Consider the following 13431-nt stretch of genomic DNA (forward strand, 5'->3'; position numbering starts at 1 on the left):
ATTTTCACTCTGTCAATTAGGTTAGTATTGTGGAGTAACTACAATGTTGTTGATCCATCCCTAGTTCTCTCCTATCACTGCCATTAACCTGTTAGGGCTAGGGGGGCAGTATTGACACGGCCGGATAAAAAACGTACCCGATTTAATCTGGTTACTACTCCTGCCCAGTAACTAGAATATGCATATAAGTATTGGCTTTGGATAGAAAACACCCTAAAGTTTCTAAAACTGTTTGAATGGTGTCTGTGAGTATAACAGAACTCAGATGGCAGGCCAAAACCTGAGAAGATTCCATGCAGGAAGTGGCCTGTCTGACAAGTGGTGTTTCATCTTGGCTCTTTTTATTGAAGACTGAGGATCTTTGCTCTAACGTGACACTTCCTACGGCTCCCACAGGCTCTCAGAGCCCGGGAAAAAGCTGAACGATATCGAGGCAGGCTCTGGCTGAAACACATTATCGCTTTTGGCAAGTGGCCGATCTGAGTACTATGGGCTTAGGCGCGTGCCCGAGTCGACCGAATGCTTTATTTTCTTTTGTCTGTTTACCTAAACACAGATTCCCGGTCTGAATATTATCGCTTTTTTATGAGAAAAATGGCATAAAAATAGATTTTAAACAGCGGTTGACATGCTTCGAAGTACGGTAATGGAATATTTAGATTTTTTTTGTCACGAATTGCGTCATGCTCGTCACCCTTATTTACCCTTTCGGATAGTGTCTTGAACGCACGAACAAAACGGCGCTGTTTGGATATAACTATGGATTATTTTGAACCAAACCAACATTTGTTATTGAAGTAGAAGTCCAGGGAGTGCATTCTGACGAAGACAGCAAAGGTAATAACATTTTTCTTATAGTAAATCTGACTTTGGTGAGTGCTAAACTTGCTGGGTGTCTAAATAGCTATCCCTGTGATGCCGGGCTATCTACTGAGAATATTGCAAAATGTGCTTTCACCGAAAAGCTATTTTAAAATCGGACATATCGAGTGCATAGAGGAGTTCTGTATCTATAATTCTTAAAATAATTGTTATGCTTTTTGTGAACGTTTATCGTGAGTAATTTAGTAAATTCACCGGCAGTGTTCGGTGGGAATGCTAGTCACATGCTAATGTAAAAAGCTGGGTTTTGATATAAATATGAACTTGATTGAACAAAACATGCATGTATTGGATAACATAATGTCCTAGGGTTGTCATCTGATGAAGATCAAAGGTTAGTGCTGCATTTAGCTGTGGTTTGGGTTTATGTGACATTATATGCTAGCTTGAAAAATGGGTGTCTGATTATTTCTGGCTGGGTACTCTGCTGACATAATCTAATGTTTTGCTTTCGTTGTAAAGGCTTTTTGAAATCGGACGCTTGCGTCCCACCTACTCAACAGCCAGTGTACTCCCGTGGCGCGTTATTCAAATACCTTAGAAATGCAAAACCTTCAATTTTTCAAACATATGACTATTTTACACCATTTTAAAGATTAGACTCTCGTTAATCTAACCACACTGTCCGATTTCAAAAAGGCTTTACAACGAAAGCAAAACATTAGATTATGTCAGCAGAGTACCCAGCCAGAAATAATCAGACACCCATTTTTCAAGCTAGCATATAATGTCACATAAACCCAAACCACAGCTAAATGTAGCACTAACCTTTGATGATCTTCATCAGATGACAACCCTAGGACATTATGTTACACAATACATGCATGTTTTGTTCAATCAAGTTCATATTTATATCAAAACCCAGCTTTTTACATTAGCATGTGACTAGCATGTTACTAGCATTCCGACCGAACACTGCCGGTGAATTTACTAAATGACTCACGATAAACGTTCACAAAAAGCATAACAATTATTTTAAGAATTATAGATACAGAACTCCTCTATGCACTCGATATGTCCGATTTTAAAATAGCTTTTCGGTGAAAGCACATTTTGCAATATTCTCAGTAGATAGCCCGGCATCACAGGGATAGCTATTTAGACACCCAGCAAGTTTAGCACTCATCAAAGTCAGATTTACTATAAGAAAAATGTTATTACCTTTGCTGTCTTCGTCAGAATGCACTCCCAGGACTTCTACTTCAATAACAAATGTTGGTTTGGTTCAAAATAATCCATCGTTATATCCAAACAGCGGCGTTTTGTTCGTGCGTTCAAGACACTATCCGAAAGGGTAAATAAGTGTTACGAGCATGGCGCAATTCATCACAAAAGATTTCTAAATATTCCATTACCGTACTTCGAGGCATGTCAACCGCTGTTTAAAATCAATTTTTATGCCTTTTTTCTCATAAAAAAGCGATAATATTCTGACCGGGAATCTGCGTTTAGGTAAACAGACAAAAGAAAAGAAAGCATTCGGTCGACTCGGGCACGCGCCTAAGCCCATAGTACTCTGAGCGGCCACTTGCCAAAAGCGATAAAGTGTTTCAGCCAGAGCCTGCCTCGATATCCTTCATCTTTTTCCCGGGCTCTGAGAGCCTATGGGAGCCGTAGGAAGTGTCACGTTATTGCAAAGATCCTCAGTCTTCAATAAAAAGAGCCAAGATAAAACACACCTTGTCAGACAGGCCACTTCCTGCATGGAATCTTCTCAGGTTTTGGCCTGCCATTTGAGTTCTGTTATACTCACAGACACCATTCAAACAGTTTTAGAAACTTTAGGGTGTTTTCTATCCAAAGCCAATAATTATATGCATATTCTAGTTACTGGGCAGGAGTAGTAACCAGATTAAATCAGGTATGTTTTTTATCCGGCTGTGTCAATACTGCCCCCTAGCCCTAACAGGTTAACGAGAGTCTTGTCTTTAAAATGGTGTAAAATAGTCATATGTTTGAAAAATTGAAGTTTTTGCATTTTTGAGGTTTTTGAATAACGCGCCACGGGATTACACTGGCTGTTACGTAGGTGGGACGATTTGGTGCCACCTATCCTAGAGAGGTTAAACTCTGTAAAGTCACCATTGGCCTCATGGTGAAATCCCTGAGCAGTTTCCTTCCTCTCCGGCAACTGAGTCGGGAAGGACGCCTATATCTTTGTAGTGACTGACTGTATTGATAAACCATTCAAAGTGCAATTAATAACTTCACCATGCTCAAAGGGATATTCAAGGTGCCCATCTTTGCGAGGCATTGGAAAACATTACTTTGTGGTTGAATCTGTGTTTGAAATTCAGTGCTAGACTGAGGGACCTTACAGATGTGTGGTGTACAGAGATGAGGTAGTCATTCAAAAATCATGTTAAACACTATTATTGCACACAGAATGAGTCCATGCAACTTATGTCTTTTATTTTATATTTTTACCCCCTTTTTCTCACCAATTTTGTGATATCCAAATGGTAGATACGATATTGTCTCATCTCTGCAACTCCCCAATGGGCTCCGGAAAGGTGAAGGTCGAGTCATGCGTTCTCCAAAACATGACCGCCAACCCGCGCTGCTTCTTAACACCTACTTGCTTAACCCGGAAGCCAGCCGCAACAATGTGTCGGTGGATACACCGTTCAACTGAAGTCAGCTTGCAGGCGCCTGGCCTGCCACATGGAGTCGCTAGAGCGCAATGAGCCAAGGAAAACCCCCCGGCGAAAAACCCCGCTATCCCGAACGACGCTGGTCCAATTGTGTGCCGCCCAATGGGACTCCCGGTCACGGCCGGCTGTGACACAGTCTGGGATTGCCTTAGACCGCTGCGCCACTCGGGAGGCCCAACTTATTGTCTCTTGTTAAGCAAATTTAGCCTTGACATATCAAAGCGGTTGAATACTTTTTGACTCAAGACATTTCAGATTTTCATTTTTAATTAGTTAGTAAAAAATTCTAAAAACATAAAATCTCAAATGCAGGCTGTAACACAACAAAATGTGAAAAAAGTCAAGGGGTGGGAATACTTTCTGAAGGCACTGAATTTAGCCTCAAAATGACATTTAAAAAAAAAAATATTAGGACAGTCATGGCTAGAAGTAGAACACAAAACAATGAAAAACTGTTTTACTCATAAGTTTTACTGACAAATGTCAATAAAATAAATCGGATACAAATTTATATTAATGCTGTAAGTACAGAAATAATTTGATCACTGGTAAATGAATACTAGTCAGCGACAACTGGGAGGAGTTTAGCGTTTTGTGAGCTTATTACAGTATTATAGACACTATGTCTTGGGATTTCCTATGATCTACGTAGAAGAACCCCATACCTTCTAACGACTCGTGTAGCTTGTGAGCGTCATAGAGCAAAACATTTTACATGAGTCTCAGCTGTCCATGGATAGCTTTCAATAGTTCGGACTCTACAGACATTTTTGTGAAAGGACCCTTTGAGATCCTCCCTCGTCTCACAAAAACCACTACCTCCCGTTAATCACACTAGTGGTTGTCATCTACGGGTGCAGAAGAAATAGACGAGTCCAATTGTACAATCCAGAAGTCTGTAGCTCAAACACACAATGTTTAAAGGGGGTTGGAAGTCCAAAACGCGGTGGCATTATGGTGGGACTCATTGGGTTAATTAACTGGTCTTCTTTTCATGAAAAAAAAATGTCATTCGCTAGTCAGAAAAGTCTGTATAGCCTTCCCCCACTAGAATGAACTATATACACATCTTCTAATGATCTACTGATAGGACAGACGCATGTCAGTCACAAACGAAACAGTGCTGGTTTGTCTGTCTGCTGTCTGTCCTGCCTCTCAGTTCCTGTGTTATTTGTGTGCCCTCTGGTTAGCTGCAGTCTCATTTATTTTCATGGCGGAGGAAGAGTATGATGCGTCTTCATCGACTCCTGAATCTAGTACTGAAAGCAAAAGCTGCAGCTAACTAGCACTGCATAAAATGTGGTGAGTAGTTAACTCAAAAAGCAGAAGAGCGAGAGATGGCTTTATTTCGTATCATTTTTTTCTCACTTTCATTTAGTCTCCTCAAAATACTTGGCTCAAACAGACAGGAATGCTATTCATGATAGCTAGCTGACTAAGGCTATCCAACACTGGAACTTTTCCAAGTCGGTTTTATTCATTTATTAACACCGAGGCCTGCCAGTGTAAGTGCTAAATTGTTTGCTGTAGACTGTACTGCGTGATTGTAGCGGGTTTACTAACGCATTAGTTCTATTAGCTATGTTGACTATGACGTTACTTTAGCTAATATGGTGACAACGATGTAGGCTGTGTAGCAGTTATGGTATGAAGGTTTGGCTTGGAAAGTTTTTTTTGCCTGGTCACAGACAGCTGTTGTGGTGTGCACTGAAGTGGGGAAAGGTGAGAGGAGTAGAGACGTGTTGATGTGAGAAGGAATTATACAACGAGCAAAGTGATGATGCTGTTTGTATGTGGCTGCTATGAAAGTGAACTGTGCGTGCGGGTGATCAGGGGTCTATTCATTCATCTGATTTTGTTGAAAACATTTCTTAAAACGGAAGCAAATGGAACGGGGATAAACCAAAATGAATTTGCCCAATAGAAACTCATGTTTGCAACTGTTTGGACTAACGGTTACACACTAGATCAGCTAAATGCAGGCAAGAGTGTGCAAGGCAGTATTGAATGTGTGTGTCAGTGTCTGTCACTTTGATTACTCAATTTGTCTCTCGACCTATGCATCTACATTATAAACTTTCATTTGTATGCTAGGTTGTAGGAACCTCATGATGGGTATAGGGAAAATGTAAGTATAAATTAGGAGCCTAAACCTATCAATATTACTTTGAGCTGGGTGAATGGAATATGAATGACAGTCATCCAATATGCTATAGTAGAAACTAGGCAACGCTCATTAAAAAACAAAATCGTCCTCCCTAGTCTTAAACAGCACAGACCGCCACTGATGTCATGATACTTATATAGTATTATTAAATATATTTATATAGGCCTACCGATTTGATTAAAATGTTGACAATGGAGTAGTCAACTGCTGCTTTCTGTGTAGCAAAACCCATGTTTAACACCTGCATCATTCTTCAATCATACCTGTAGGTCTATTCATGGGCCTGACATTGTGCTCCCCCACTTTTATACAATCTGGCAGGGGTCTTCCCCCCTGAACATTTTAGCATTTTTGAAACCTGCAATTCAATATTGAACAAAAATATAAACGCAACAAGCATCACAGTATCTCCGTGCATTCCAATTGCCATTGATAAAATGCAATTGTGTTCATTGTCCATAGCTTATAACACAACCGCCACCATGGAGCACTCGGTTCACAACGTTGACATCAGGCAAACAGCTTGTCCACACGACGCCATACACGCTGTCTGCCATCTGCCCGGTTGAAACCGGGATTCATCCGTAAAGAGCACACTTCTCCAGTGTGTCAGCGGCTATTGAAGGTGAGCATTTTCCCACTGAAGTCGGTTACAATGCCGAACTGCAGTCAGGTCAAGACCCTGGTGTGGACGACGATCACACAAATGAGCTTCCCTTAAATGGTTTCTGACAGTTTGTGCAGAAATTCTTTGGTTGTGCAAACCCACAGTTTCATTAGCTGTCTGGTCGGCTGGTCTCACACAATCCCGCAAGTGAAGAAGCCGGATGTGGAGGTCCTAGGCTGGTGTGGTTACACGTGGTCTGATGGTTGTGAGGCCGGTTGGACGTACTGCCAAATTCTCTAAAATGCTGTTGGAGGCAGCTTATAGTAGAGAAATTAATATTCGATTCTCTGGAAACAGCTCTGGTGGACATTCCTGCAGTCAGCATGCCAATTGCACGCTCCCTCAAAACTTGAGACATCTGTGGCATTGTGTTGTGTGACAAAACTGCACATTTTAGAGTGGCCTTTTATTGTCTCCAGCACAAGTTGCACCTGTGTAATGATCATGCTGTTTAAATCAACTGTTTAATCAGCTTCTTGATATGCCACACCTATCCCAGTCTGCTGCCCCCACATGCTTCAAAATGGCCACCATTGTTCCTGTTCCCAAGAAAGCTAAGGTAACTGAACTAAATGACTATCCATCATCATGAAGTGCTTTGAGAGAATAGTCAAGGATCATATCACCTCCATCCTACATGATACACTAGACCCATTTCAATTTGCTTTCCGCCCCAATAGGTCCACAGACGATTCAATCGCCATCACACTGCACACTGCTCTATCCCATCTGGACAAGAGGAATACCTATGTAAGAATGCTGTTCATTGACTACAGCTCAGAATTCAACACCGTAGTACCCTCCAAACTCATCATTAAGCTTGAGACCCTGGGTCTCAACCCCGCCCTGTGCAACTGGGTCCTGGACTTTCTGACGGGCTGCCCCCAGGTGGTGAGGGTAGGAAACAACATCTCCACCCCGCTGATCCTCAACAACGGGGCCCCACAAGGTTGCGTTCTCAGCCCTCTCCTGTACTCCCTGTTCATCCATGACTGCGTCATGCAGTCCAACTCAATTATCAAGTTTGCAGATGACACTACAGTGGTAGGCTTGATTACCAACAACGACGAGACAGCCTACAGGGAGGAGGTGAGGGCCCTCGGAGTGTGGTGTCAGGAAAATAACTTCTCCCTCAATGTCAACAAAACAAAGAAGATGATCGTGGACTTTAGGAAACAGCAGAGGGAGCACCCCCCTATCCACATCAACGGGACAGCATTTGTATTTATTATGGATCCCCATTAGCTGCTGCCAAAGCAGCTGCTACTCTTCCTGGGGTCCAGCAAAATTAAGGCAGTTTATACAAATTTAGTTGTGGAGAAGGTGTAAAGTTAAGTTCCTCGGCGTACACATCACGGACAAAGTGAAATGGTCCACCCACACAGACAGCGTCGTGAAAAAGGCTCAACAGCGCCTCTTCAACCTCAGGAGGCTGAAGAAATGTGGCTTGTCACCTAAAACCCAAACAAACTTCTACAGATGGAGAAACTCACAATGGAGAGCATCCTGTCGGGCTATATCACTTCCTGGTACAGCAACTGCACCGCCCTCAAATCGCAAGGCTCTCCATAGGGTAGTGTGGTCTGCACAACACATCACCAGGGGCAAACTACCTGCCCTCCAAGACACCTACAGCACCCGATGTCACAGGAAGGGCAAAAAGATCCTCAAGGACAACAACCACTCGAGCCACTGTCTGTTCACCCCGCTACCATCCAGAAGGCGAGGTCAGTACAGGTGCATCAAAGCTGAGGCCGAGAGACTGAAAAACAGCTTCTATCTTAAGGTCATCAGACTGTTAAACAGCCATCACTAACATAGAGAGGCTGCTGCCAACATACTGACTCAAATCACTAGTCACTTTAAATAATGTCACTTTAATAATGTTTACATATCCTACATCACTCATCTCATATATATATATATATATATATACTGTACTTTATACCATCTATTGCATCTTGCCTATGCCGCACAGCCATCTCGCATTCATATATTTATATGTACATATTCTTATTCCATCCCCTTACATTGTGTGAATAAGGAAGTCGTCGTGAATTTGTTAGATTACTTGTTAGATATTACTGCACTGTCGGAACTAGAAGCACAAGCATTTCGCTACACTCGCATTAACCATGTGTATGTGACCAATAAAATTTGATTTGACCTGTCAGGGGGATTGATTGTTTTGGCAAAGGAGAAATGCTCCCTAACAGCGATGTAAACAAATTTGTGCCCAAAATGTGTTTTGTGCGTATGGAATATTTCTGGGATCTTTTATTTTAGCTCGTGAAACATGGGACCAACACTTTACATGTTGTGTTTATATTTTTCTTCCGTGTATATTGTTTCTCAACAGAGAATCCATGTTTACTTGACAGAACACAATCTTTTTTCTTAGGTTTTAGACACAATAAACTCAACTGAAAGAGTAGACTAGACAAATGTGTTTCTTACTAGATTACTAATACACCGCCTTTCCTCAAAGTCCCACCCACAGAGAATGATTGACAGGTCTGAAACCGTACCAACTCTGCGACTCACACACATTCTGCCCCCACACCTGACAATCCCACCCACAGTGATTGATTGACATAACTATTAAAGGGATAGTTCACTCAAATTACAAAATTACCCTAAGCGAACATAGTAGCCCAGCTGATAAAATACATAATTTGAAGAACAAACATCATTGTAGCAATTCATATCTTAGAACTAAAACCTAAAACTGTAAATATGACTTCAATCGGCCATGTTTAATGTTAAAAAGGTGATATCTATAGTCCTGATCATATAGACCTAGGCAATATCCAAAAGAACTAACACACTGAATCCATACATTCTCTGTCATTTTAATTGTCAAAAACATTCTATTCAATATCACAACTAATTTTACCAATCCGGGAGGTAAAGCCGTTATTCAAAGTATTCAATAATATAGCTGTGTATTTCGGATGGAATCGAGGCATTAGAGTGTACCAGAGGCCACCAAAATAGAGCTTGTTCTGCAATTTTCTTTGCCAGTTTTCTTTGCCATTCACGCGCACACACAGACGCACACATTAAAGCTCTTATCCCACTACTACTGCTGTGTGCTGCTGTTATGTTGTTGTGTTACACAATCAGATCAAGGCTAAGATATTAGGATTCATCCCAATGAATGACATCATGGTGGGTTCGTCTGATCCCATCTATCTGGCCACTCCATTCGGTCTCCTCTCTCTCTGAGACTCGTACTGTCCCACACACTGCAGACTGCCCAACGCAATCCCTCTCCGCACAGAATACACAGGTGTGTACACCATGCTGATGGGCAAACGCAAATCACACACACAAAAAGAGAACACACACACACACACACACACAAAACATCCTCCTCTGTAGGACAAAAGGAGAGGGGAGCCAGGGAAAAGGAGAGGGAAGCTGAAGCTGTTGAAGAATTTAAGGAGAGGGGATCTGGGGAAAACCTTAAAGAAAGCCAGGACAGGAATAAAGAGATACAACGGAGGAGGAGGACGCCCAGCTGCTTTCACAGTCCTCCAAGTCGCCGTGGCAATTGTCATGGAAACTCTAGAATGTTCCAGACCCTGAACAGGCAGCACCACAGCAACGTCATGGCAGCCACCGTCAACACCAGGCGCTAGACCATCCCAAGCTTAGAGATAACTAACCAGCTACGTCACCTTATCTTTGTTTTGACGCCTCGCCGGCTACAACCTTCACCGGACTCTAACATGAAGTAGTAACACTGATGACGTGTGCGTGTTCCGGAGGTTAAAGAGAAGAAAGTATCTGCTGGGTGCAGTGAAACAACACACAGCCAGACATAGTCTTATTCATTGACTTACAGAACATTCGCAAAGTCTTCAGGCCCCTTTTGCCACATTGTTACGTCACAGCCTTATTCTCAAACGAATGAATATTATTCATATTTATCTCATCCCTCTACACACAATACCCCATAATGACAAAGTAAAAACAGGTTTTTAGACAACAAAAAAACTGAAATGACTTATTTAATAACTCATTTGCTCTGAGACTTAAAATGGATTGATTGGATTTGATTTGGAAAGGCACACACCTGTCTATATAAAGGTCTTACAGTTGACACTGCATGTCAGAGCAAAAACCAAGACATGAGGTCAAAGGAATTATCAGTAGAACTCCGAGACAGTATTGTGTCGAAGCATAGATCTGAGGAAGGGTACCAAAACATTTCTGCAGCATTGAAGGTCCCCAAGAACACAGTGGCCTCCATCATTCATAAATGAAACAAGATCGGAACCATCAACACTCTTCCTAAAGTTGGCCGCCGGGCCAAAGTGAGCAATCGGGGGAGAAGGGCCTTGGTCAGGGAGGTGACCAAGAACCCGATGGTCACTCTGACAGAGCTCCAGAGTTCCTCTGTGGAGATGGGAGAACCTTCCAGGAGGACAAGCATCTCTGCAGCACTCCACCAAATCAGGCCTTGATGGTACAGACGGAAGACTCTCCTCAGTAAATGGCACATGAAGGCCAATTGGAGTTTACCAAACGTCACCTAAAGAACTCTCAGACCATGAGAAACAAGATTCTCTGGTCTGATGAAACCAAGATTGAACTCTTTGGCCTGAATGCCAAGCATCACGTCTGGAGGAAACCAGGCACCGCTCATCACCTGGTCAATAACATCCCTACAGTGAAGCATGGTGGTGGCGGTATCATACTGTGGCAATGTCTTTCACCGACAAGGACTGGGAGACTAGTCAGAAATGAATGGAAATATGAACAGAGCAAAATACTTGATGAAAACCTGCTCCCCATCCAACCTGAAAGAGCTTGAGAGGATGTGCAGAGAAGAATGGGAGAAACTCCCCAAATACAGGTGTGCCAAGCTTGTAGTGTCATACCCAAGAAGACTCACGGCTGTAATCACTGCCAAAGGTGCGAGTAAATGTCTGAATATTTGCAAAAATGTCTAAAAACCTGTTTTTGCTTTGTCATTATGGGGTATTGTGTGTAGGCACAGCCAGAAGAGGACTGGCCACCCCTCACAGCCTGGTTCCTCTCTAGGTTTCTTCCTAGGTTTTGGCCTTTCTAGGGAGTTTTTCCTAGCCACCGTGCTTCTACACCTGCATTGCTTGCTGTTTGGGGTTTTAGGCTGGGTTTCTGTACAGCACTTTGAGATATCAGCTGATGTAAGAAGGGCTTTATAAATACATTTGATTGATTGATAAGGAGAAAAAACGATTTCATACATTTTAGAATAAGGCTGTAACGTAACAAAATGTGGAAAAAGTGAAGGCGTCTGAATACTTTCTAAATGCACTGTACATTACATCCACATAACCACACATTCATACATATACACTCTCTCCCTCACTCAATCCCCCCCCCCCACACACACACACACCCCCTCACCGCTGTCTTTGATGCCGTTCTCCTCTATAGTAATCTGTTCAGCCAGTTCAGACAGAGACTCATCGATGGTCTGACTACCTCTCAGAGTCTGGGACAGCCTCCTTCTAAACCGCTTCATCTTCTCCATGGAGCTCTCGGGAAGGGGAGGCCTGGGGATGGAGAGAAGAGGGGACAGTCAGTTACACACACACACACACACACACACACACACACACACACACACACACACACACACCAGGCCTTGGGAGAGGCCAGATTCATCAAAGAGGAAAATGATACCCCACACACCGTTACTGTTAAATGGTCCCACTGTTTATTTTGTTGACTGGAATGTTAACGCGGAGAGAGGAGTCGGACACAGAGAGGCAGTGAAGAAAAGCTACTGAGGACACACTCTCAAAAAAAGAGGGACGATAAAGTATTAGAATACATATGGCTGGGAGTTCTTCTTGATCAGCCCTGGAACATGATATAAGGCCTTCAAAAGCGAACCAGAGGGTAAACAGTGTGTCTTTCTTTGACGATAACTGCCAGTACTACTTGTGGTTGAGAAAGCGTGACAAATATGTGTATCTTGTAATACAAGTGTGCGTGTCAAAAGGTGTGCTTCTTTTGAAAAGCACTCCCTGTGTGAGTGCGGTCTGAGCAGGTCCCAGCATGTTCCTGGGCAGGTCCCCTAATAAATATAGCTTTCAAAGATTTCACAACGAGTACAGCCATCAAACACACCTCAAGCTATACATACTAATTCCATATCTATAGTAAAATGAGTTTATTAAAAATAATAACCGTCAAACTACCTCAAGATAAATATCCTAGCAATCCCACATCTATAGTTAAATGAAGACAAAAAGAAGACATTGCAGGACACAAAATTTATAGCTACTGACTGGAGCGAACACAAGAACCTATCAACACTCAAGGAAACAGGCCTAATTTAGGAGTCAGTAATATAGAGCCTAATGAATTTCCCACGCTGGAAAAACAATGTATTGGGGGAGATAATCATTCACGTAGCTCCGGGACGGAACTAATCTAGTGTGAAGAAGAACCCAGAGATCAAAACATACACACGTCATTTAGACCAGCGATACACTGAGTGTACAAAACATTAGGAACACCTGCTCTTTTCATGACATAGACTGACCAGGTGAAAGCTATGATCCCTTATTGATGTCACCTGTTAAATCCACTTCAATCAGTGTAGATGAAGGGGAGGAGACCGGTTGAAGGAGGATTTTTAATCCTTGAGATAACAGAGACATGAATTGTGTGTGTGTGCCATTCAGAGGGTGAATGGGAAAGAAAAATATGTTAAGTGCCTTTGCACGGGGTATGGTAGTAGGTGCCTGGTTTGAGTGTGTCAAGAACTGCAACGCACCAAAGGACATCCATCCAACTTGACAACTGTGGGAAGCATTGGAGTCAACATGGGCCAGCATCCCTGTGGAACGCTATCGACAACTTGTGGAGTCCATGCCCTGGCGAATTGAGGCTGTTCTGAGGGCAAATGGGGGTGCAACTCAATATTAGGAAGATGTTCCTAATGTTTTGTACACTCAGTGTATAACAGTCCTCGTAACTTATTTCCAACGGTGGAAAAACATGATGTATTGGGAGAGATATATGTTTTATTCATAGGGGATGGAATTAATGTGAAC

At 42.5% G+C, this 13431-nt stretch overlaps 1 protein-coding gene across 2 annotated transcripts in view; it reads right to left on the minus strand.

The window, feature by feature from the left end:
• The window catches only part of LOC106573057 (cyclin-dependent kinase 17), a 63976-nt gene that overhangs the window by 29830 nt on the left and 20715 nt on the right, over positions 1-13431 (minus strand). For both annotated transcript variants that reach the window (XM_014147707.3, XM_014147709.3), the window contains exon 2: positions 11771-11919. In XM_014147707.3, coding sequence (XP_014003182.3) covers positions 11771-11919 — 149 coding nt within the window. The remainder of the gene's footprint in view (positions 1-11770; positions 11920-13431) is intronic.

Source organism: Salmo salar, chromosome 16 (genome assembly GCF_965601325.2).
Source record: "Salmo salar chromosome 16, fSalSal1, whole genome shotgun sequence".
Classification (NCBI taxonomy): Eukaryota; Metazoa; Chordata; class Actinopteri; order Salmoniformes; family Salmonidae; genus Salmo; species Salmo salar.